Genomic DNA, 23,664 nt, shown 5'->3' on the forward strand with positions numbered 1-23,664 from the left:
AGGATATAGGGTGTGGAAAATGTCAAATTCCAGAAAATGGGTCAAGACATGGTCAAACCCAAGGTTAACAGAAAACAGGAATGAACTAATTTTGACCTTGTAACAAGATGGCTTTTAATCTTAAAATGGAGTCAGGCTCATTTATCACTGGTGGCCCTGGGTTTTATAAGAGAAAGCAGGCTGAGCAAGCCATGGGGAGCAAGCCAGTAAGCAGCACTCTCCCATGGCTTCTGCATCAGCCCCTGTCTCCAGGGTCCTGCACTGTTTGAGTTCCTGCCCTGACTTCCTTTGATGATGAACTCTGATGTGGAAGAACAAGCTGAATAAACTCTTTTCTCTCTAATTTGCTTTGGTCATGGTGTTTCATCACAGCAATAGCAACCTATCTAGGACAAAGCCTAAACCATAGAAACAAGCCCCAAGTGCAAGAGACCCTGCCTCAAAGGAATAAGACGCAAGAGTGACCAAGGAAGATTCTCTACATCATCTTGGGCTTCATAAACACACACTGTGCCCAAGCACATATGAATACACAGACATGCACACACCACATATACAAACACATGAAAAAGGGAAAAAAGGCACAGAAAATCTATTCAATAACGTTACAGTAGAAAATGTCCCAAATGTAAGCAAAGAGGTAGCCATTCAAGAGCAAAAATACATTTAGAAGCCCAAACAGAAGAAATCTTAAAGTCTGTAAGGAAAAAAAAAAGCCTCCTTGCAAAGGCAATCCCAACAGAATAACATCTAACTCTCAGTAAAAATCCTAAGTCAGTAAAGTAGAATGATTTTATACAGAGACAGAGACAGAGACAGAGAGAGATACAGAGAGACAAAGACAGAAACAGAGAGGTGGGAGAGGAGAATGAGAGAGAGAGAGACACATGAGAAAGTAACTACCCATCAATTAAGCTTACTACATACAGCAAGGATATCTTTTAAAACCAAACTGAAGTGGGGCTGAGGCTGAGGCTTAGCTGGTAAAGTGCTTGCCTAGAATTCAAGCTTCAGCCCCCAGAATCACATAAACAAGGCATTGTGGCACTTGCCTATGATCCCTGCAATCAGGAGGTGGAGGGGGGCAAGGAGAATCAGAAAATCAAAACTTCCTAGGATACATGAGACTTTCTATTTCAAATAAATGAATAGAGAAATAAAGCTATTTTGGGGGGAGCACGGAGTAAAGCAATTCATGACCACTGCCAACACTGTAGAAGATACTTAGAGGAATCTCACACACAAAAGAGAAAGAAAGGCAATCTCAATCATGAGACCACAGGGAAAAAACTCAATGAACAGATAAACAGAGAAGAATTGGGAAATAATCATGTCCCATTCAAAAAGGTATCCAGCCCCTAATATGAATACATGAATAAGATGATCATGAAAAAATAGAAAAGAATAAAATAAATAACCAGCCCTACCAAGAAAAAACCCTCTAAGCAATAGCTCTGAGTGTGAATGGTCTTGGCTCTTCAGTTAAAAGATATAGGGCAGTGGTTCTCAACCTTCCTAATGCTGTGATCCTTTAGTACAGTTCCTCATATTGTAGTGACCCACAACTATAAAGTTCTTTTCATTGGTACCTCATAACTGTAATTTTGCTACTGTCACGAATCATAATGTAAATATCTGTGCTTTCTGATGGTCTTAGGTGACCCCTGTGAAAGGGTCATTCGACCCCAAAAGGGGTTGTGGCACACAGGTTATGAGGACCACTGATACAGAGTATCTATCTGATTGGCTTAAAACCAACATTTAATTACTTGTTATCCACAAGAAGCACTCTTCACTGGTAAAGACACACTCACTCTAAGGGGAGGAAGAAATACACCAAGCAAACAGAAGCTGAGACAAGTGAAGGCAGCTGTGCTCAGATAGGGACTTCAAGCAGACACAGCTGCCAAGGAATGACCCATTAAGAGGATGTAATAACCATACCCACTTAACACTGGGGCCGCAATTACATGAACACCATAAAGGCACGCTGTGTAAACACTAGTCCAGATTCATTACTGTTGCGTGATTTCAATACTTTTCTCTCACAAACAGACTCAACCTGTGGGTCATACCATCAGAAAACACTTATTTCCAATGGTCTTAGGAAACTTCAACTATAAATTTATTTTCATTGCTACTTCATAATTGTAATTTTGCTACTGGGTGGCATCTCAGTTCCTAAGATCATCGGAAATATGTCAATATTAAGAGAAACAACAGAAAGTATATGAAGACCTGGAGACTGAATAGAATGTCATTGAAGAAATCAGGAAAGAAATTGTGAGATATGTGTCTGTGAGTGCAGGCATGCCACAACACATATGTGGAGGTCAAAGGGCAGCTTTCAGGAGTTAGTTCTCTCCATATGCCTGGGGTTCTGGGGCTCGAAATGGGGTAGTTGGGTTTGTGGGGAAGTGCTTTTACTTGCTGAACCATCTTGCCAGTCCATTCTTTCTACACCTTAAAAAAAATCCTGTAATTTCTCCTATCAACCTAAAATTAAAACACAGTTTCTCCTTTACCTTTTTCCTTTGCATTCCTCTCTGGTGCAAAGGAACAAATCTATTAGTACACAAAACACTGCCAGCCTCTTTGGAGACCCTAAAGTAAGTGGTACTTAACAGAAGGCTGTTACTCTGTTCTTACAAAGTGTTTACCTCTGGGTAGGAACCCTTTCTGCAGACATTTGCTGCAATATCTCTCCAGAGACAACTCAGGATAGAGTCTGGGAACACCAGCACTACAGAGGGACAGGAGAGTAAGACCACACTTTGGGTGCAAGACATAGAGAGATCACACTGGAACTGAGCTGTTAAAAATTCAAGATCATTTTCTTCATTTTGACTTGGAAAACAATCTGAAATGACTAAGAACTGTGACCAGACAAGAGGGAGTTAAGGCATGGTCTTTATGTTCAGCTGCAAGGCTGCAGAGCCGACTGAGAAGTTCTCTCAACTTTCACTTATCTGTGTCACCTTTTAAAAGTGAAATGGATGCAAACAAAAGGCTAGAAGAAAAGCTGGGTGAAGGGACCTAAGTGTGTTCTTATTTGAAGCACTTTTCACAGGTTCATTTTTGTTTTAAAACCTGAATACTTGTTGCCAGCAATGGAAGGTGTGTGTGTGTGTGTGTGTGTGTGTGTGTGTGTGTGTAAGAAAAAAGAGGAGGAGGAAGAGAGAGGGAGAGAGACTGGATCTTCACAGGTAGACTAAAATGCAAGCTCTGTACCTCCCCCTGTACAAAAATCTACTCAAAATGGCTAAAAGACATCCATGTAAGACCTGACACCAAGAAACCACTAGAGAAAAAGACTGAAAGAGGTCAGCTTAGACAAGGACTTCCTGCAAAGAACCCCAATGGCTCAAGAAAGAAGAGCAAGATTGGCAAATGGGATTGTATGAAACTGAAGAACCCCACACAGCAAAGGAAATGACTGCCAGAATGACAGGCTGTCTTTAAAGTGGAAGAAAAACATCTTTGCCTGCTATTCTTCTGATAGTAAACTAATATCCAGAATACATAAAGAAGACAAGAAGCTAAGAGCAATTAATCCAATCAACAGGAAAATGAATTGGGTAGTTCTCAAAGAAGAGCGTGGCCAGCAAATGTACAAAAAACTGGGATGACATCAGTTACCAGGGAAACACAAACCAAAACTCCAGAGAGATTTACCTCATGCCAATCAAATGGCTAGCATCAAGAAGACAGCAATTAATGACTGCCAGCGGGAACGCAAGGCGAAAGGAACTTTATATCTTGCTGGTGGAAATGCAAGTCAGTGTGGTGGGATCGCAAAATCTAAACACAGGAGGACATGATCTGGCTGTAGCACTCCTGGGCTATACTCAAAGGAAACAAAGTCAGGTTGCAACAGAGAGACCTGCACACTTATGATCATTGTGACATTATTCATGGGTCACAGGATGGGATCAGCATAAACGTCAGTCAACAGACAAAAGAATAAAGAAAATGTGGTACATATACACAGTGGAGTTTTGCTGGGAGCCATGTGACTTCTTCAGGGGACAAGGCTTGAGAATAGCATGAACAAGTTCTCCTTGTGGCGAGACCCTGGAGTGTCTGTCCCATTTGGGGCAAGGCTGATGGACAGGTCACTGTGTAACTCTGGGCACGATCCCAGGAGCATATTGCTACCTGCTCTCCTTGCTTTCTTTATACAAATCATGTTGCTGGCTGCCTCTAGTTTCACTTGCTTAAAGCTATGGAGGAAATAGCTACTGCATTAGGAAAACTTCCCCCTGATAGCTCTCCTCTGGGTGAACCAGAGGGGATGTTGTTAAAAAAAAAAAAAAACAGTGGATTCAGCTCCTAAAGTCTTTGATGTTTCAAGTGTGACCAGGAATTCAGGCTTCTTGAGAACATGATGTTGCCTCTCCAACACACCTTGTGACTAGCCTGAAAGAGTCACAGTAGTTCATGACATTACCAATTTTGCATAACTATGCTGGAGAGAATGATTTTAACCACAAGAGTCTAGGAGAAATGCTAATAAATAGATGATATCAGGAGTTAATGGGAACAGTCTAGGAACAGTGAATGAAGTAGAGTCATAGAAATCCACAAGCCCTCACTTCAAAGAGCTGTGCCAATGCTGTAGGAAATTGAGAGGGAGGAGACATGAGAACAAGGGATAAGCAGTTCCAACTATTAAGAGCAAGCTTTTAAGTTATGTAGTATGCAGGATGATAGGAGAAAACCTGGTATATCCCCATTGGCTACAGTAGTACAGAATGAAGAGTGAATTGACTCAGCCTTGGTTCATGAGTTAATTGTGAGAACTTAGATTTGACTAGAGGCAAACATTAAGCACTGGCAAACTCTCTTTCTCTTTGCATGATGCTGTAACCGCAAATGCTACCCACTGGGCACACTGTTCCACCTGTAGGTGTGCCTAGTTAGAAAACTTCCTTTATTGCTTGCGACACTGCCTATGCTCCTTACATTAAAGCTATGAATCAAGTAGGTAATGTTTACAAGTGGGTAAGTTGGGGGACAAGAGGGGAATGAGGTAAAGGAACAAACTGGCAATTATTGTAATCATTATTAGGAACATAAGGAAATAAATCTGATTGTAAAACTTTCCATGCAAACTATTGAAACTGTATAAATAAAAAAGGCTCAGACTATCCAGGGCCACTTGTTTGAAACAGGTGGTCATAGTTTCTTTGCTGTGTCGACTTCACACATCTGTCCCAGGTCAGATTAGAAGTTAGTCTTCCAAGAGAGATCTATTTTTCCATAAAGAAGAAAAAAATTACATTGTTTGCCCCCCCCAAAATGGATGGACCTGGAAATTATCACATAAAGTGCTAGTAAGTAGAAGAGGGACCAGTTGGGAGGAGGAAGGCACGCAGCAGGAGGAGAGCTACACATGGTATACAGGCACACACAGTACATGTACATACATGTACACACGTACACATGGAATACACAGTATACACAGGTACACACAGTACTCACAATACATTATACATAGTACACAAACATATACACATAAACATGGTACACATAATACATGGTACACAAATACACATACATATGGAATGCACATACAAATGTACACATGGCATACAGGCACACATAGTATATGTATATATGTACACATGGTATACATAGCACACAGACACATGGTACACACAGTATACACAGGTACACATGGTACTCATGATACATGTTATGCATCATATGCAAATATATACACGCACATATGGTATACATGGTACACAAATGCACATTGTACACATGGAACACACATACATATGGTACACATGGTATACATGGTACACAAATACACATGTACTCATAGAACACATATACACATGGTATAAATGATACAAAGTACACAGGGTACACATATATACACGGTTCACAAAGTTCATAATAAGACCCATTATTTGTATAAGTTATACATTAATAAAACACAAGTGGAAACCGGAAGCAAGTAGAAAATCCTGGGTTCAGCCACCAGTACTTGGGGAAGGGAAGATGGGAAAGAATGAATCCCATTTTTAACATTAAAAGGAAGAAAATTCTTAGGAGCAAATCTAACCAAGGAGGCAATGGTCTGTACAATAGAACTTGGGGACGGGAGGGGAGAGCAAGAATAAATAAACGGAAGATCTCTGATCTTGGACCTGAAGAATCAAAATGTCAAAATGTCCACAATACCCAACGTTAGATAACAAACACTGGCAAAATTCCGGTAGCATTTGTCACAAAAAATAGAAAAAATGTTACAGAAACCCAAATGCTGAAGAACCAAAACAATCTTGGAAAGTAACAGAGATGGACACATCCTGACTTCAACCCCTGTTTCAAGGCCACCATAACTCAAACTGTGTCACTACCACAAAAACAGGGAGAGCCAACCATCTTCACCGAAAGCTCCAGGGTACAAAACCTGGAGAGGGTGACCTTCTTCAGTAGTGTTGAGAACCCTGGACCACTCCAGGAAAAAGACAAGCTGACTCAGGATCATTTTAGATAAGATTTTAAAATTTAAACTTAAAAATTTTAAACATTGTACCATACACAAAAATCAACTCAAAATGGATTCAAGACTTATCATGATCTCAAAATCACAGAAGAAATCACAGAGGAAGAGGCCATGATACCGGTACTAGCAATGTCTTTTTGCCTACAACACCAAAGAACAGGCAATATTAGAAAAAGTAACCAAGAAGAACAGCATAAAACTAAAATAAAAGGCCAACCCACAGAATGGAAGGAAATAGCCACAATCATGTATCTGATAAGGGGTTTAAATCAAAATATATAACTATACAACTCAATAAAAGAAAAAAAAGGGACTTTCTGAAAAGAAAAAGAAAAGATGGCATCCAAGTGGTCAACTGGTACTTTGTCATGTGCTCTGCAGTTGGGGAGATGGATATTAATAAGTGCCTGTCCCACAAGCGGGGGGACCCGAGTTCAGATCCCCAGGATCCATGTAGACACCAGTGTTCACCAGCAATTCCAACACAGGGAGACAGATGGGAGACATGGGGCGTGGTGGCCAGCCAGTGTAGCCAAATTGGTGAGCTCTAGGTTCATGGAGAGACTCTCAAACAATAAGATAAAAAGCAACTGATGAAGACACTAGATGTCACCTCTGACCTCCAAATATACATGTATACACGTGCACATGCACACACATCACTAATCATCAAGGAAGTGCTAATGAAAGCCATGTCTCAAACCTGCCACACAGAGGAAAATTACTAAAAAGAAGGAATCCAACAAGACATAGACAAGTACTGCGTGATCGATCTCTTTATGTGGAATCTGAAAAAGTAGGACTCGTACAAAGAGCCAAAGGCTGGTTACTAAGGATCGGGTGGTAGAGGGAATCAGTGAGATCAGTCACATGATAGAAACTGAGGAATGCAGTTAGTATATCCACTGAGTACCTCAAGTCTGTCAAGAGAAACAGCAGGAACCATCCTTGGCACACACAGAGTGGTGGCTATGCAAGGTGCTTGGCACATGAATTAACTTTGCAGTAATAATCATTTCATAACATACATGTATGCCAAAACACCATGATGGGCTATCATAGAAGTGTGTGCCTGTAATCCCAGCTGTTAGGAGGGCTGAGATGGGATTCACAAACTTGAAGCTACCCTGGGCAACTAGCAAGACCCTGTCTCAAAATTTAAAAACAAAAGAACAGTAGTAGAGATGCAGGTCAATAGTAGAGCACTTCCTAGTATGTCTGAGAGCCTGGGTCCCATCCTCAGGACCACGAAACAAAACAAACTATCACAATAAAAGTCACAGCCACAGCCACACCTTAAATAGATACTAGTTTTATCAACTTTGCCTCAGTAAAGCTGTAAAAAGAAGAAAAGAGGGAGGAGAGAAGGAGAAGAAGAAGAAGAAGAAGAAGAAGAAGAAGAAGAAGAAGAAGAAGAAGAAGAAGAAGAAGAAGAAGAAGAAGAAAAGGAAGGAAGGAAGGAAGGAAGGAAGGAAGGAAGGAAAGAAAGAAAGAAAGAAAGAAAGAAAGAAAGAAAGGAAGGAAGGAAGAAAGAAAGAAAGAAAGAAAACAAATCCAGTTAAGCCCGTGGGTGTCTACTCAAGTGTTCTGGGCTCCTCAGTTAGCTGTGAGTGGTCCTGGCTGGTCAGCCAGCAATCTTTTCTCTTAAGTTGATACGGCAGTAATCTAACTGCCCTTCAGTTGAATAACATGATCTTCCAGAAACAGGATTTCCTATTAGTAGTTTTAATTCATTAAATATTAAAACTATAACTGCAACTTAAAACCCAGGATCTACTACAGTGTTCTATTTTGGTAACCACACAAACACAAAATCACACACCGTCCCTAGTAACTTTGTATTTTTGGTAACAAATGTTATATATATATATATTGAGATTTCCTAAAAGATAGAAATAAAATAACCAACTTCTATGAGGTAAAGACATTCAAAGGGCAGAGCTGCATCTGCAAAGCTCCAGGTTGCAACATGAGGACACAGGTTCACCAACCTCCCCAGGTGAGGACGTGGATCTTCTTCCACCACACGTAGAGGAAAAGCAGGGCAGACAGGAAGAACTGGGAGGTGGTGTTGGCCCAGGCTGACCCTCTGCAGGAGAAAAGGGGAGGCTAGCTCACGACAGACTGCCTCTGACAGGCTTTTGCTGGCAGCGAGCTTGGAGTGCCTGTGCTGCCTTCCTTTTGTGTGAAGGCTGAGTCCAGGTGGAATAAGCTTGTTTGTCTCCATGGAGATGGATCTGCTGTCCATCCATGTGACGCTGAGCGGCTCGAAGCTGTGTTGCCATCCCACAAGCCACCAACCTTAAGCCCCAACTAAGCTTTTCTTAGATGAAGACCAGTTCAAAGGGCTGGGCCAGCCAAGCGCTCGTCCAAGCCATGGTTTTATGAGATAGGAGCAGAGCGGGCTTGTCTTCCATCAAATACAACACTGGGCGTCATCAGTGGGAGCCATCTTCCCACCTCAGGTACATGCTGGGCCAGCGCAGTGCCCACACTCAGCATTCTTGTTTACTTTCCCCTCTCCTGTTCTTGTCTGAGCCTCACACTCTATCATTTATTAACCCACCCCTGTATCTTCTCCTCCTTTTCCAAACTATCCTGTGCATCTCTCTTCAGGAAAAGTCCAAGGTTCTGTCTCTCAGGTGCCCTTCATAGGGGGACCTGGGCCCTCTGTGGTGTCTAGTCAACCTACTGGCCCTCCTCTTCCCTGACGGGCTCCCTCTATTCCCTGACTAATGCCTGGGGGACAGTTGCCCTTGGCTGTCAACTTAGCCTTCTAGGAATGGTTTAAAAACAAAACAACACCTCAGTGGGTCTGCAGGGCTGTCTAGAGGTGGACATAGAAGGCAGTGACTGAGGGGAGACGCACCCCAAATGTGGGCCATACCATCCAGCAAGCTGGTGGCCTGGACTCAAAGATGGTAGAGGAAGGAACGTGCGGGTGTCTGCAAGCCTCCTTTCCTTTTGGGGTAAAATACTGACATTAGGCTACAATTTCTTGTTGGTTGGCTTTTGTCAATTTGACACAAACCTAGACATCTGAGAAGGGGACAATTAAGTGAGAAAATGCCTCGAATACTGTCCAAAAGCAAGTCTGTGGGGGGGGTCACCTTGATTAGTGACTGATGCCTGAGGGCCCTGCTCACTGTGGGCGGTGCCATCCCTGGGCAGGTGGTCCTGGGTGGTATAAGAAGGCAGGCCATAAGCATTGATCTCCATGGCCTCTGCATCAGCTCCGACTTTGACTTCCCTCCATGATGTGATATGAAAGGGTTAGCAAAATAAACCCTCTTCTCTCCAAGCTGCTTTGGTCATGGTGTTTTACCAGAGCAATAGAAACCATCACTAAGACAGGCCTCCTCAGCCTTTCAACCTGGACCTGCCCACCAGTGACTCTACAGGAAGCCTCAGGCCTTCAGTGCCAATTTGGGACAACTGAGACACCTAACAGCTGCTTGTCTCTTCAGTGGGTATATGGCTACTGTTAGACTACCCAGCTCCTATCATGTAAGTCCATCCAAGAATTCCCCTTTTGTAATATATGTATGTGTTCTCTCTCTCTCTCTCTCTCTCTCTCTCTCTCTCTCTCTCTCTCTCCCTCTCCCTTTCTGTCTCCCTCCCTCCCTCCCTCCCTCCCTCTCTTCTTCCAGGAAACTGATACAGCCTCCTTCATCTTTCTGGCATGAGGAAGACAGCATGGGAACCAGGCCTTGTAGGTGCTAGGCAAGCTCCCTCCCACGGAGCTGCATCCCTGCCCATGTTACTCTGTAATGATGACTATCGTGGTCTCATTGACATCCAGAACCCACATTAACATGTGAATGGAAACCAAACAGACCGAAGTGAAGATATCCAACAGCTGATATAACTCATATGTTATACTCTAATTTGTTTTCTTCTCCTTAATTCCTAACATATTAACTTCTTTTAATTATAATTTATTTCTCCCCCTTCCCTGCCCCCATCCACTCCCATGTACCTCCCCCACCCCGCTTTTGTTCAAATTCATGGCCTCTTTTTCTTTAATTGTTATTACATATATGAGTAACATTCAAGAACCACTAACCAAAGAACACCGAACCCCAAAGCACACCCAAATTGTGGGGCTCAGTCTTCATTTGCCGGTGTGACTCTCTTGCCACATATGCAGGCTAGCTCTGGGCTAGGGCAGCCAAACACCCTCTGGTGTGAGGAAGGGCCATCAGGACACTCTTGGGGTACCCTAACTTCTCTCTTTATGGGGACCTCATCTCTTCAAGCTTCCAGAAGGAATTTGGCTCAGCCATTTAAAATACAGAGGCCCTGAGAGAAGCCCTTCCAGCCTCTGCCTGTCACTCACCTCAGCCTCCAGGTGGCAGCAGCTTGTTTGTTAGGACTAACACCACTTCCACCCCAGAAGTCTCTGAATGGCCGTCCAAGGCTCCCTGTCCATCTGTCTAATCTCCACCCTCTTTCTCCCAGCTGCTCCTCTGTGGGCCCACGGGGCCAGCTCTTACCTGCCATGCAGAGCACCCGAGCACAGACAGCTGGGTGCCTGCTTACCTGTCCACGTTCCCTGCTTCACTGGCATATCCCCAGCCCTAGGGCATGCAGCAGTCTTTGTTGGATGAATGGGTTTCAACTTACACCACTCCGAGGTCCAGGGCATACAGCAAGAAGGCATTCATGCCCACGTTGACAACATTTGCTGCGATCCCAACAATAACTTGGGGCATGATGATGCCCTAAAATTCCCAAACAAACAGGAAAACATTACCATTTTCAAAAGCTGGTCGGCTAGGCTGTCAAATGAAACTCATGGTTAAATACGTGGCAGTGGTAAAGCCATGCACGGCTAGTGGAAAAGCCAGGAATGAGCAAATGAGCTCCTCCTTTGATGGGGCTTCTCACCAAGCCACCCAGAAGCCTGTGGGAGCCGTGTCAAAACCCTGTCCAGTTCCATCACAGCAACAGGGGAAAGAGGAAGTGGTCTCGGGAAGAACACACAGGCTTTGGGGGTGTTGGGTCCCAGAGCCCACCACTCCTCAGAGCTCTGCCTGAGGATCTTCTCGCATGCACAGCACCGAGAAACACTTGCTTTAAAGCAAGTGCGGAGAAAAATGTCCATCCCTTTGCTCAGCAGTATATGCTGTTCTGTTCTGCTTTTGTTTTTGAGACAAGCTCTCACTACGTAGTTCTGGCTACTCTTCATGTAGACCAGGCTGGCCTCGAACTCACAGAGCTCCTAGTGTTGAAATTAAAGGCATGCACATTCCTATTGTTTATGCTGTCTACACTTCAGTCCTCAAATAAACACTTTTTTCACCTTAAACTTCTTCTCCCAGCAATCACACAGAATGGAAGACTGTCAGAGCGGAGCAATTTCTTCTGGCATAGGGGCAAGGCCTTTATGTTTAAAGCCTAACAAACTGTCTGTAGCTAGCCTGGGACAGGACACTGGCTAAAGTGGGGCCCAGTTTCAGCCCACTCACTTCTGGCCCTCTCCTCCTTCAATTTCCCTTCTGCCTTGTGTGCGGCACGCACGGTGTCCTACCCACACTTACAAGTGGAGCTGTAGTAACCCCAGACCCTCCCAGTCAGTATCAAAATTGGAGCCAGGACCCCAGGTCAGATGCAAAGCCAGCAGCGAGCTGAGAGACTAGGGAAGCCTTAGATATTAAGGCCGCGCAGGGACAGCAGGAAAACTAAGAGGAACCAGACAGACAAGTGCACACGACCACCATCTCTTCTGTACACAAAACCACAGGCGCTGGTGTCCCCAGAGTGCAGGTGTGTCTCAGAAATGAATTACAGGGAAAGGAGGTACACATTATTACAGAAAATCCCTTTAAAACATTTGCTCTGGGGCTGGAGAGATGGCTCAGAGGTTAAGAGCACTGACTTCTCTTCCAGAGGTCCTGGGTTCAATTCCCAGCAACCACAAGGTGGCTCACAACCATCTGTAATGAGATCTGGCTCCCTCTTCTGGCCTGAAGGGATATATGCAAGCAGAACCCTGTATACCTAATAAATAAAATAAATCTGAAACAACACATTTCCCACAGTAGTGTGCAGTAGAAACACAGAAGAATACCTGACTCTGTAAATACCGTGTCTGCAGCTGGAACAGGAACGCTGCCTAGAAGAGGAAACAGAAAACACGAGAGCTTACTTTGTTTCTGGTTTTGTTGTTGTTTTACATTTCTGTGGACCAAGCCCAGGACTTTGCCCTCAGTGTGTCTGCTGCAGGGCTAGGCCCCAGCTCAGTTTCTTTGGAATGCTAGTTTTATAAAATAGTGGATTTCATTATAACATTTTCATACATGTCAAGTTCTGGAGTTGTTTTTATTATTATTATTATTATTATTATTATTATTATTATTATTATTAAGTTTTGGCCTGTATTCTGGCCAAGAAGAAAACAGGCTTCACTTGGCCTTCCCTATGTGTCACTGCCTTTGTTCTTATTCCTCCACCATCACTGTCCTCCCAGCCCCTGCTCCCCTTCCTCCCATAGCCTCATCTTCCGTTCTGATGGCATGTACTCCACAACCATGTCTTGCTCCCCTCCCCTCTCTATAGACAGCTTTCTCCCCTCTCAGAGTGCCTTTCTACTTCTGTGTCACACACACACACACACACACACACACACACACACACACTACTCAGAGATATTTAAATCTGCATTCTGCACAAGGGGAAAAGACTCACTATTTGTTTCTCTGCGTCTGGCTTACTCCACTTAATGCGATGGTCTCCAGTTGGATTCGTTCCCTCCCCTCTTACACTCATCTTTACTTGTACTGTTGTGTGCATGTGGTTTGCACTCCCACATCCTCACCAGCATTTGTTCTCACTAGATAAGATCTAGTCTCGCTGGGCTCACATGAAACACCAAGGCAGTGTTAATTTGTACTTCTCTGATAGCTAAAGATAGTGACTACTTTTATTTCTTCCTTTGTTCAATCCATTAGCCCATTTTGATTTGGGAGATATTTAAATGTTGGTGTTCTTTGTATAGTCTAAATATTAATCTCATGTGGGATTTATGATTGGCAAGGACTTGCTCCCAGTCTGTACGCTGCCTCTGATGACTATTTCCTTCTCTATTCAGAGGCTTTTTAGTTCCATGTCGTCCCATTTGTTCAACCTCAGGATTATTTCCTTTGCTGCTGTCTGCCTTCATAGAAAGCCCCTGCCTGTGCTGGCCCTCAGTGTTCTCCTTGTGTGCTCTGTTCTCGTTATACTTAAGGTCTGTGTTCTACCCCAACTGATTTCAGTGCTGGGTGAGAGATATGGATCTATTTTGATTCTTCTACATGGGGACAGTGCGTTTCTCAGACTACTCATCAGAGAGGCCACCCTCTCTCCAGTGTGTGTTCTGACACCCTTGCCAAAAGATTGGATGGCTTTGTGTGGAACTTTTTCTGGGTCTTCTATGCTATCATTGTCTACTCTGGTTTTTAGGATACTTTCTTTCTGATTATGTAACATCAAAATCCAGAACACCAGATTCACCCTAAACAAATGCCAGAAAGATTTGAAAGATTTATTTCCTATAGAACAGAAAAGAACAGATTCTATATGGCTGGAGCAAAAGTCCCAGTCTGGACTATCTGGGCAGGGAGCTACAGGCCCAGTCTTTGGCAAGAAGTCTCCCAACTGCAGGGGTGAAGGCAGGCTGGACCTCCAGAAGACGGGAAGCTCAGTCCCAGAGCCCTAGTGCAAGGGCTTGGGTGTGAGCATGATCCTCGGGGATAGTGTGTGCAAGGGTCTTCACACCTGGCTCCCCAGGACCCGTATGGTGGAAGGAGAGAATGATTCTCACATTTGTCCTCTGACCTCCTCACATGGGTCATGGCATGATGAGGAGCTCCAGCTGGGTCATGGCTGCTTGGGTGATGGGGCCTGGAAGCAGCTCAGGGTGTGGTCTTCGCCTGCCTTCCCACCCTCCTCTTTAAACACAAACCTGTCTTCTATGTAGCTCAAACTGGCTCAAAATGTTCTCTCCTTCTACCTCAGCCTTCTCAATACAGACAGGGTCACAGACGGTGCCACCCTGTCCAGGAGTTCCATGGTTACTGTTTGATTGCATCAGCAGAATACTCCACGCCACTCCCTCTTCAGAGGAATGCAGTTAGGAGACAGCTCAATGCTTGCTGTGCTGCATGGTCTAAACACTGCATCACACTCCTCGAAGAATGAAAGCCCACTCTTAGGGGTTTGTTTCTCAGGACTCAGTATCTGGCACCTCCTGACCACAGAGGAAGTGTGAGAGGGTACCTGGTGGGTTCTGCGTCTCAGAGGACAATAGGCATTTAGATTCTTGCTAAACTTATTTTTTTTTCCTTCAAGAAAAGTGCTGTAATGGCATTGATGACTGCTTTCATCCTGGAACCACTAAGTGTGCTTTAGTATTGCTTGTGGTTACGCTATAATGCAAGGTGTAGCCTGTTTTCAATAAATGGGAGGTCATCCTGATTCACCCTCAGATCATGTCAATCTCTTTCCCTCACTGACTCCACACCTCCTCTTTGTACTTGAACCCTACTGGAGCAAAATAAATAAAATGTAATTAAAGAAAATATAAGAGGAAAAGGTTTCTTTTCTTTTTTTCTTTTGGTTTTTCAGGACAGAATTTCTCTGTGTAGCCCTGGTTGTCCTAAAACTTTCTCTGTAGACCAGGCTGGGCTCAGACTCAGAGATCCTCCTGATCTGCCTGTTGAGTTCTGGGATTAAAGGCATGCTCCACCTCTGCCGCCCAGTGGAAAGGGTTCATTTTGGCTCAGAGTTCAAGGGCATAGTCCACCATAGCAGGAAGTTTGTGGTGGAAAGGAGCTTGAGGCAGCTGGTCATGTTGCATCCACAGTCAAGAAGCAGGAGAGATGAATTCTTGTGCTCACCTAGTTTTCTCCTTTTGTGCAGTCCAAGAACCCAGCCAAGGAATGGTGCCACCCGTAGTGGATATGTCTTTCAAATCAACCTAATAAAGATAATCCTCCAAAGGCATTCCTGAAACTGGTCTCCCTAGTAATTCTAGATCTCATCAAGTTGATGGTTGAGATTAACCATCACACATTATGGAATTAGCTTCAGTGGCCAGCAATGGTCAAACAGATAAAGAAAATGTGGCCTATGTAAGACAATGGAATACTATTCTGCCATTAATATTGAAATCATGTCCTCTTTAGGAAACTGAACGGAACTTGTGCTCCTCATTTAGGTGAGAAGCCAGACTCAGAAGGACAATTATTACATATTTTCTCTCATGTGTAGAACTGAGAGGGAGGGGTTATACAGGGGAAGTTGAGTAGGACCACAGGAACCAGGGGAAGGTAGAAGAAGGAAAGAGGGGGAAAGGGGTCTGAGCAAAGTGCATTATATACATGTATGCAAGTGCCTCAATGGAAATCATGACTTCATATCACTGCTATTAGTGTGTCTATGATTATACACTAATAAAGAAACACAGAAGCTATGAAACTTACAGGAAGAGCAGGGATGCAAATCATCACATAAACCTGGGCTATCCTGGAACAAGAAGACAGCTTTCAGCCAATAGTGAAGTGGTTTCTGGTCACCCTCCCTTCAGGTCCAGCTCAGGGGTATCTTCTAAAAGTTAAAACTAAACACCTCTTGGTAAGACAATGAGTCAAAGCACCAGCAGCAGCCAAAAGCTGCTAAGTGGTCCCTAAAGTTGGGGGAAGGGACAGCAGACACTTCTCAGCGGAGTGATGGGGGGGGGGGGGCACAGGGAAACTTGCTACAAGTTGAGCACAATGTGATGTAGAAACCTTTGGCAAGAACCAAGCCCAAGAGCAGAGACTCCACTAGATTGTTAAGTTTTATAAAACCCAACCCTAAACACAACAGTGAAGACAGCTGTGCGTTGGACTCCCTGTGGGAAAAAACTGTGCCGGACACAAAAGAGATAGCCCGCTGCATCGGTGTGCGCTGCCTGGGCCCTGCGCCTGTCATTCTGTGGTCATGGTCACAGCTCCTGGTCAGCTGAGAATGTCTGCCACCTACTGCTGACCCCCAGACTCTGAGCCAGGTGCTCACCTGGCGACTTCCGGGTCCTGCTGCAGGAGCAGGAGCAGGTGCTCGGTGTTGAGAAAGATGGCCCAGCACGGGAAACAGCAGAGCAGCAAGATGAGGATGCCCCTTTGTAGGATGACCCCCACGCGCTTCAGGTTCCTGCCTCCAAAGGACTTGGAAAAACAGTGTTTCAGCAAACGTGGGGACCAAGGCCCCCCACTTCCAGCAGGCCCAGCAGCTCTGGCAGCCATGTTCCCTGCAGCACTGCCCAGGTGGCGGGGCAGGAGGAAGGTAATGGGGGAGGTGGGGGAGACGGCTGCCAGGTCCCAGACAGCCAACTGCTAGTGTGGCATTGTATGTGTTCTAGGACAACTGTTCCCTGCTCTTGGAAATGAAGCTTTAGGAAAGGGGTAGGCATAGCACAGGGGTGTAGAGGAAAAAGGACACACACTGTGCTGAGGTAGCCCGGATGGTTAAGGATGGCTTGTGTTCACTTGACGATGTTATTGAAGAAGCTCCAAGGAGACCGAGCAAAGGCTAAGCCCAGCGGGACCGGCGGTGATGGGGACGGAGTTCGGTGCAGAGGTAGGCCCTGGAGTGCAAAGGCCGCTTTTAAGAAGCTTACATGGGAGCTCGGAGCAAGGGACAAGGAAAGCGCAGCCCCTGCGCAGACCAGGCCTGGAGTGCAGAATCGTCTGCCAAACACAATGGGACCCATTGATCTGCCTGTGCTCCTGCACCAGGACCAAACCCAACCAACAAAAGCGGAGTCCCTTTGCTAAAGGACACACAAACTGAAAATTTAAGGAGGTAGAAAGATACCAGACTGTTTTCCCTGCAAACAGAGGTCCCAGCCTAATAAGTCAGGCTAATAAGTTCCTCTGCTTTAAACTGTTGGATAAAAACAGGTTCTGTTTGTTTTCCTACTGTACCTCTCCTTGTCCCCATCGCGCAAAGCCCGCTCACTGCTGTGCCATCAGCATGAGCTGTAACCTTCTTGTGCCCTAGCAGAGTCACAAATGAAGCCTCATGAGAGTCACAGCTGAGTTAGCTGAGTGTTGGTCAAGCTAGCTGTGCTGTCCATACATAAAGGGCTGCCAAACCACAGTGTGTGGTTCCCTAGGCAACTGCCAAGAGCCCATGTGGGCAAAGAGGTTCTCACCTGAGACATCAGCGTGTCACAAGCTGAGGCCAAGCCGGTTCCCACTGAAATCCCAGTGACATTCACAACCTGCAAGAAAAAAAAAAAAAAAGAAAGAAAGAAAGAAAGAAACAGGCCAAGTACAGCAGGCTGCGGCTGCTCAGAGCCAAGGAGCCTCGGCAGCTCATTTTGATTTTATGAGACAAGGTCTCCTTATTTAGTTATAGCTGTACTGGAACTCTCTGTGTAGACCAGGCTGGCCTTGAACTCACAGAGATCAGCTTGCCTCTGCCTCCTCAGTGTTGGAATTAAAGGCATGTGCCACCTACCTTGCCCAGCCATTTTTATTTGGTTGGTTTTTGTTTATTTGTTGTTGTTCCAGGGTCTCACTATGTAGCTCTCTCTGTCCTGGAGCTCACTATGTAGACCAGATTGGTCTCCAGCTCACAGAGATCTGCCTGCTTCTGCCTCCCTGGTGCTGGGATTAAAGGTCTGGGCCACTGAGCCCAACTCAGCAGCTCATTTTCAAAGAGCATGCACGCCCACGTGAATGCCCAGGCTCCTGTGGTTCAGATGGCCGCATAGCTTCTTGAGGATTACCAAACACAAATGCCTTTTCTAACCTAGAACCACAGCCACGATAGGTCAACCAGGGGAGCTTAAAGCCTTTTCACTTTGTTTCTTGTTGAGACAGGTTTTCTCTATATAGCCATTGCGGGCTTGGAACTCACTCTGTAGACCAGGCTAGCCTCAAACTCACAGAAATTGCCTCTTACTAACAAGTTCTGGGATTAAAGGTGAGTGTCACCACACCCAGCAAGCCTAGATTTTCTTAATACATTATGCAAGAGCTTCTGCTTTAGCAAAGGAAAGCCAGGCACTGTGATGAGTCCCGTGGTCCCAGCACCTGGCAGGACTGAGGCAGAAGAGTCACCAGAGCCCAAGGAGCTCATGGCCAGTCTCAGTACCAGAGCCAAACCCCACCTTCAAAACTAAAAAAATCAAATAAACACAAAAGCTTTGCTATTATCTAAGACTGTGTACCTCGTCTGCCAGAGGATATGCATTCAAAAGTAACAGGTTAGGGTGTCAGAGAGAAAGGAGGGGAGGGAGGGAGGAGGAGGAAGATAGGAGGAGGAAGAGGAGGAGGAGGAGGAGGAGAAGGAGAAGAAGAAGAACCTATTTAAAGCCAGGCTTGGCAGAGAGCTCCATGGTAATAGTGTTTGCTATGTAGGTGTGAGAACTGGGTCTGGTTCCCCAGAACCCCTTAAAAGCTGCATGCACGTATAGCTCCAGGACTTGATGTGGTGTGCTGTGGAGATAAGCAGACCCTGGAGCTTGCCAACCCTCCAGCCCAGCTCTAGTTTTGATAAAAGATTCTGCCTCAAGGAGTGAGGTGGAGAGGGAGAGAGCAGGACACCCACCTTCTCCTCTGGACTCCGAATGCATGGGCAGGGGTGCTGTACCTGCAAACACACGCACACACACATTGTTTACTGAACATACACTATGCGCCAGGCTCTTCGTGTCTATGGAGTTAGGACCAGGCACTGTCCTAAGTCACACGTACATAGAGTTATAGTTCCCCATTTTAGGAGGTGGCCTGAGTGACAGAAAACTTACTGTATTTACCTAGGTTACGTGCTGTGACCTGAAGCTGGGAGGTCTGGCTACATACCTAAGGTTTTAGTAGTCCGGTAAGGATTAGGCTGATACCACACTGTCAAGCAGATCTCATCCACTCCCCAACTACCCAGAGATTAGCCCGTAAGTTGAGGGATAGGGCAAAGTGTGTTATTGTCCAGGCCAACAGAGGAGAGAGAAAGTACAGTGCACTTCTTCATTCTGGGTCTCACAAATAGCAGCTGATGTTAACTCCAGGTAAATTAACTGCTTTACTTACCAAGATTCTGACCTGGTGTTTTGGCTAATGAAATGTGGTCCCCAATGGTGTATGTGCTGAAAGTCTGGTCCTTTGTATGGTGTAATTGGGAGGTAGTGGGGCCTTCAAGAAATGACATTTAGTGGAGGGTGATTAAGTCGCTGGGATGTCAGCCTCAGATGGGGCTAGTAAGTTCTCACACAGGGCAGAAGATGCAGCTCAGTAGGGCAGAGTGCTATCCTAGAGTGAGAATCCAGTGCTGCGTGAGCTGGGCATGGTGGCACATGCCTGTAACCCCAGTCCTGGAGAGGTGGAGGCAGAAGGGGCAGAGGCTGGGGCCTACCCTTTACTACACAGTGAGTTTGAGGTCAGGCTGGGCTTCACGAGACCGTCTCAAAAAACTAAAGTTCTCCTGGGACCTAATTTGTTCCTGGGCGAATGAATTGTAAGGAGAGCGAGCCAGATGCCAGAGTTACTCTTGCTTCCTGCCACACTGTGTAACTGCTTGCTCCTCTCATAAGCCATGATGCCATCCACTTGTGATGGTGAGACCCCCACCAGAGCTCAGCAGAAGCTGGTGCCATGCTCCTAAATGTCCTGAAGTGCGAGCTAAAGAAACCTTTCTCTATAAAGTGCCCAATGCTTTGAGATGGTAGGAAGGGACCGAGATACCTGGGAATCTACACCTCCTAGCCTCAAGAGGTCAATAGCAGGCCACATGTGGAGTGTCCTAAAGTTACCCGACCAGACATGAAATCCAGGGGTTCATGGCACAGTGTTAGGTACACACTACTACTGAGCCAATCAAGGAAAAGAATTGGGGGAGGTACCTTACTTTATAAAAAGTTTTGTTTGCTTTTTAAATTCATACATGAGAGTGTCGTCTTATTGTTGCTGTTGCTGTCACACACTAGCTGCCTTTGGCTGGCTTAGAATGTCAGTCATCCTCTGTAGCCCACGTTTGTTCAAATTTCTACTAGGCTGAGCAGTGTTAGCGCTCTCTCTTACCATGGACAACATTATAACCAAAGACAAGACAAAAATTACTAGACCTGTAATTCTGACTGAGGCAAGAATATTGAGAGTTCAAGGCCAGCCTGGGTTACTGAGCAAGACCCTGTCTCAAAAGCAAAATTTATAAAACTTAACATATCTAATCATGGTGCCATCAAGTCCAACGTCTTCCCAAAAGTTAGTTACAAGTTAACATCCATTAGAAGCAACATATTCCCTTGACCCACTTACAAAGGCCGACAGTGGCTCGCTCTATTCAGGACCTTATCTGCAGAAAGCCCTGCCTGTGGAACACACCAGCCTTCCCACATGCCACCACCAAGCCTCCCATCTTACTGTGGGTTGCATTTATTCCTGTTGTTTTTACATCAAAAACTCTAGAGGCATAAATGGGAAAAGGAAAGGAAATTGCCAAAAAAACAAAAACGAAGCAAAAAAACAAAACAAACAAAAACAAAAAAACAAAACAAAAACAAAAAAACAGCACACACACACTATTTTAATTTGGTTTTCCTCAAAAAAAGATATATCTTAAAATAATTTTAATGAAAGGAAGGAAGGAAGGAAGGAAGGAAGGAAGGAAGGAAGGAAGGAAGGAAGGAAAGACTCATGGTGTGATGCAGACACAAAACTTTGAGGCTTGCAATCCTCACCAAAGTGCAGGACAGAAAAGCCCAGCCAGAAAGGCTGACAGACAAAGAAAAAGACAAGGAGATGCCAGGTGAGCTCAGGCAGGACAGCACAGCTATGTGACTCCAAAACATCTGGGTGACCCAGATCTATGGCAAGACTCAAGCTTCACCAAACAAGGCGCTCACTCCTCCCCAACTTGAGAGAAAAATGCAAAGGCAGGAAACACCAGCACCAAGTGACCAGAGGCAAGACCTCAGCCTTCCGGGGAACACCGGAAAGGGCTTCAGAATGAAGAAGAGAGCCTGAAGCCTTCACAGCAGAGTACCACCGGAAGCAGAAGAAATGCAGAGAGGCTCTAAGGAACATGGCAGCTGATGGATGGAGAGGGCCTAAGGTGAGGGGCTGACAGAGTGCAAACGTAAGGCTCGGAGCTTGTCCTCACCACTACCAAGACGGAATGGAAAACTCCCAGCATTGCCTGGGAGATGCAGCTGCAGCAAGCGCTGGTTTGGTTTCAACGCTGGTCTCCTGCTGGTCCACCTGGCCACCCTCCACAAGAACTGGGAGCCCATGTCAAGGATGGAGACACTGACTGGAGAGACACAGACAGACGACATTTAAAACAGAAAGCGGAGGGCTGGGGGTATTATCTCTGTAGTAGAGTGCTGCCTGGCGTGTGCAAGGTCCCGGGTTCAACTGCTCACTGCAGCATTAGTTAATAATTAATTTAAATGAAATAAAAAGGGGGAAAGCAGAAAAATATAAAGAGAGAAGAGTGCAGCTATCAGAGGCCATAGCCAAGCCGAGGCTGAGAAGAAACACTGTGGGGAGTTCCTAGCGGTGACAGCCTGGAGGATGGCCAGATGGGGGGTGACATGGTGGCAAGCACAAAGGTGAACACTCCTGACAACCGTGGGCAGAGTCCAGTGATGTCTTAGTCAGGGTTTCTATTGCTGCCTTGAAACACCGTGACCAAAGAGCAAGTTGGGGAGGAAAGGGTTTATTTGGCTTTCACTTCTGCCTTGCTGTTCATCACAGAAGGAAGTCAGGACAGGAACTCAAACAGGGCAGGAACCTGGAGGCAGGAGCTGATGCAGAGCCATGGAGGGGAACTGCTTACTGGCTTGCTTCCTCTGCTCAGCCCACCTTCTTATAGAACCCAGGACCAGCAGCCCAGGGATGGCACCACACATAACGGGCCGGGCCCTCCCCGATTGATCACCAAATGAGAAAATGCCTTACAGCTGGATCTCAAGGAGGCATTTCTTCAGCTGAGGCTCCTTCCTCTGATGACTCTAGCTTGTGTCAAGTTGACACACAAAACCAGCCAGTTGGGGTGAATTGGTAGAGTCCGTGGGAGAGTAGAGAGCGGACTGCAGCAGGTGAGGCTGAGTGTAGACCCTGGCAAAGAGAGAAGGGGAAGAGAAGCCAGAGGTGGTGGGATATGTTCATAGAAACCCTTGATGTATTTACAAAGCGTGGCGATGAGCAAGAAGGTCCCAGAGTGTGGTGGATGGGGAGTGCTGGATTGGGCTTCCAAAGGACCGGATATATGGAATGGGGGGGGGGGGGGGTGAGAGGAAGGAGGAAGAGGAAAGAGGGGAGGGCGAGCTGCCTGTTTAGTATTGGGGCAGGAACCCAGCAGGGCCACAGGAGCTGTAGAAGGTTGGGGCATCCTGGTGTAAGGACTCCATGGGTCAAGAGCAGGCAGGATGGAGTGAGAACCAAACTGAGGGTCTATAGGCTGAGGAGAGCCTAGAAACATGAAGCCAAGCACTTGTTCCTACTGTAAGGAGACTGCAGGAGAGGCAGGGGTCCTAGAAATCAGTGAGGGGGAATGAGCAGAGTCAAGCCACACCCCCAAAGATGACAGCAAAGAGAGGCTCCCAGGGGCTGAGGTGGCTGACTGGATTTGAGGAAAAGCACAGAATGGGATGGGATGCCCAAAAGGGAGCTTCCTGGCTGGGACACCAGGGTTAGGAAAACACCAGGTCTCTAATGGCCATCCTGTCAACACATTCACAACCCTAGGTGACCAGGACACTGGACAGTGCCCAATACTATGCAGTGGCCAAGCTCATCTTCCCTAGAGAAGACACTGAGAGAGAGAGAGAGAGAGAGAGAGAGAGAGAGAGAGAGAGAATGAGACAGAAAACAGACAGAGACGGAGACAGAGATGGGGGTGGGGGTGAATTGTTTCGGTCAATACAGTAATAGTCCTATAAATTGAGACTCTTCATAGCCAGGTACTCTACCATGATGCTGACAGAGAAACTGCAGGCCCCCATTGTCACACAGGGCATTGCGACATCCTAGGGAGGTAGAAGGGACATTTTCTGAAATAGGGGAGGACCCAGTAGCCATCCCCGCACCCGGAGGAGGAGTTTTTCTCATGTTTGAAGGTGCAGATCAAATGCTATCACAGCAGCTCTCCCCTACCGCACTATACGGAGGGAG

The 23,664-nt window shown here is 45.8% G+C and overlaps 1 protein-coding gene across 1 annotated transcript in view; it reads right to left on the reverse strand.

Moving 5' to 3' along the window:
* LOC118588258 (multidrug and toxin extrusion protein 2) overlaps positions 1-23,664 on the reverse strand; it is a 45,320-nt gene that overhangs the window by 20,956 nt on the left and 700 nt on the right. Inside the window, exons 3-8 of the mRNA XM_036194477.1 lie at positions 17,700-17,768; positions 16,562-16,710; positions 15,988-16,030; positions 12,594-12,638; positions 11,147-11,244; positions 8,512-8,609 (exon numbers count right to left, since the gene is read on the reverse strand). Coding sequence (XP_036050370.1) covers positions 8,512-8,609; positions 11,147-11,244; positions 12,594-12,638; positions 15,988-16,030; positions 16,562-16,710; positions 17,700-17,768 — 502 coding nt within the window. The remainder of the gene's footprint in view (positions 1-8,511; positions 8,610-11,146; positions 11,245-12,593; positions 12,639-15,987; positions 16,031-16,561; positions 16,711-17,699; positions 17,769-23,664) is intronic.

The sequence above is a fragment of the Onychomys torridus genome, chromosome 8 (genome assembly GCF_903995425.1).
Source record: "Onychomys torridus chromosome 8, mOncTor1.1, whole genome shotgun sequence".
NCBI lineage: Eukaryota > Metazoa > Chordata > Mammalia > Rodentia > Cricetidae > Onychomys > Onychomys torridus.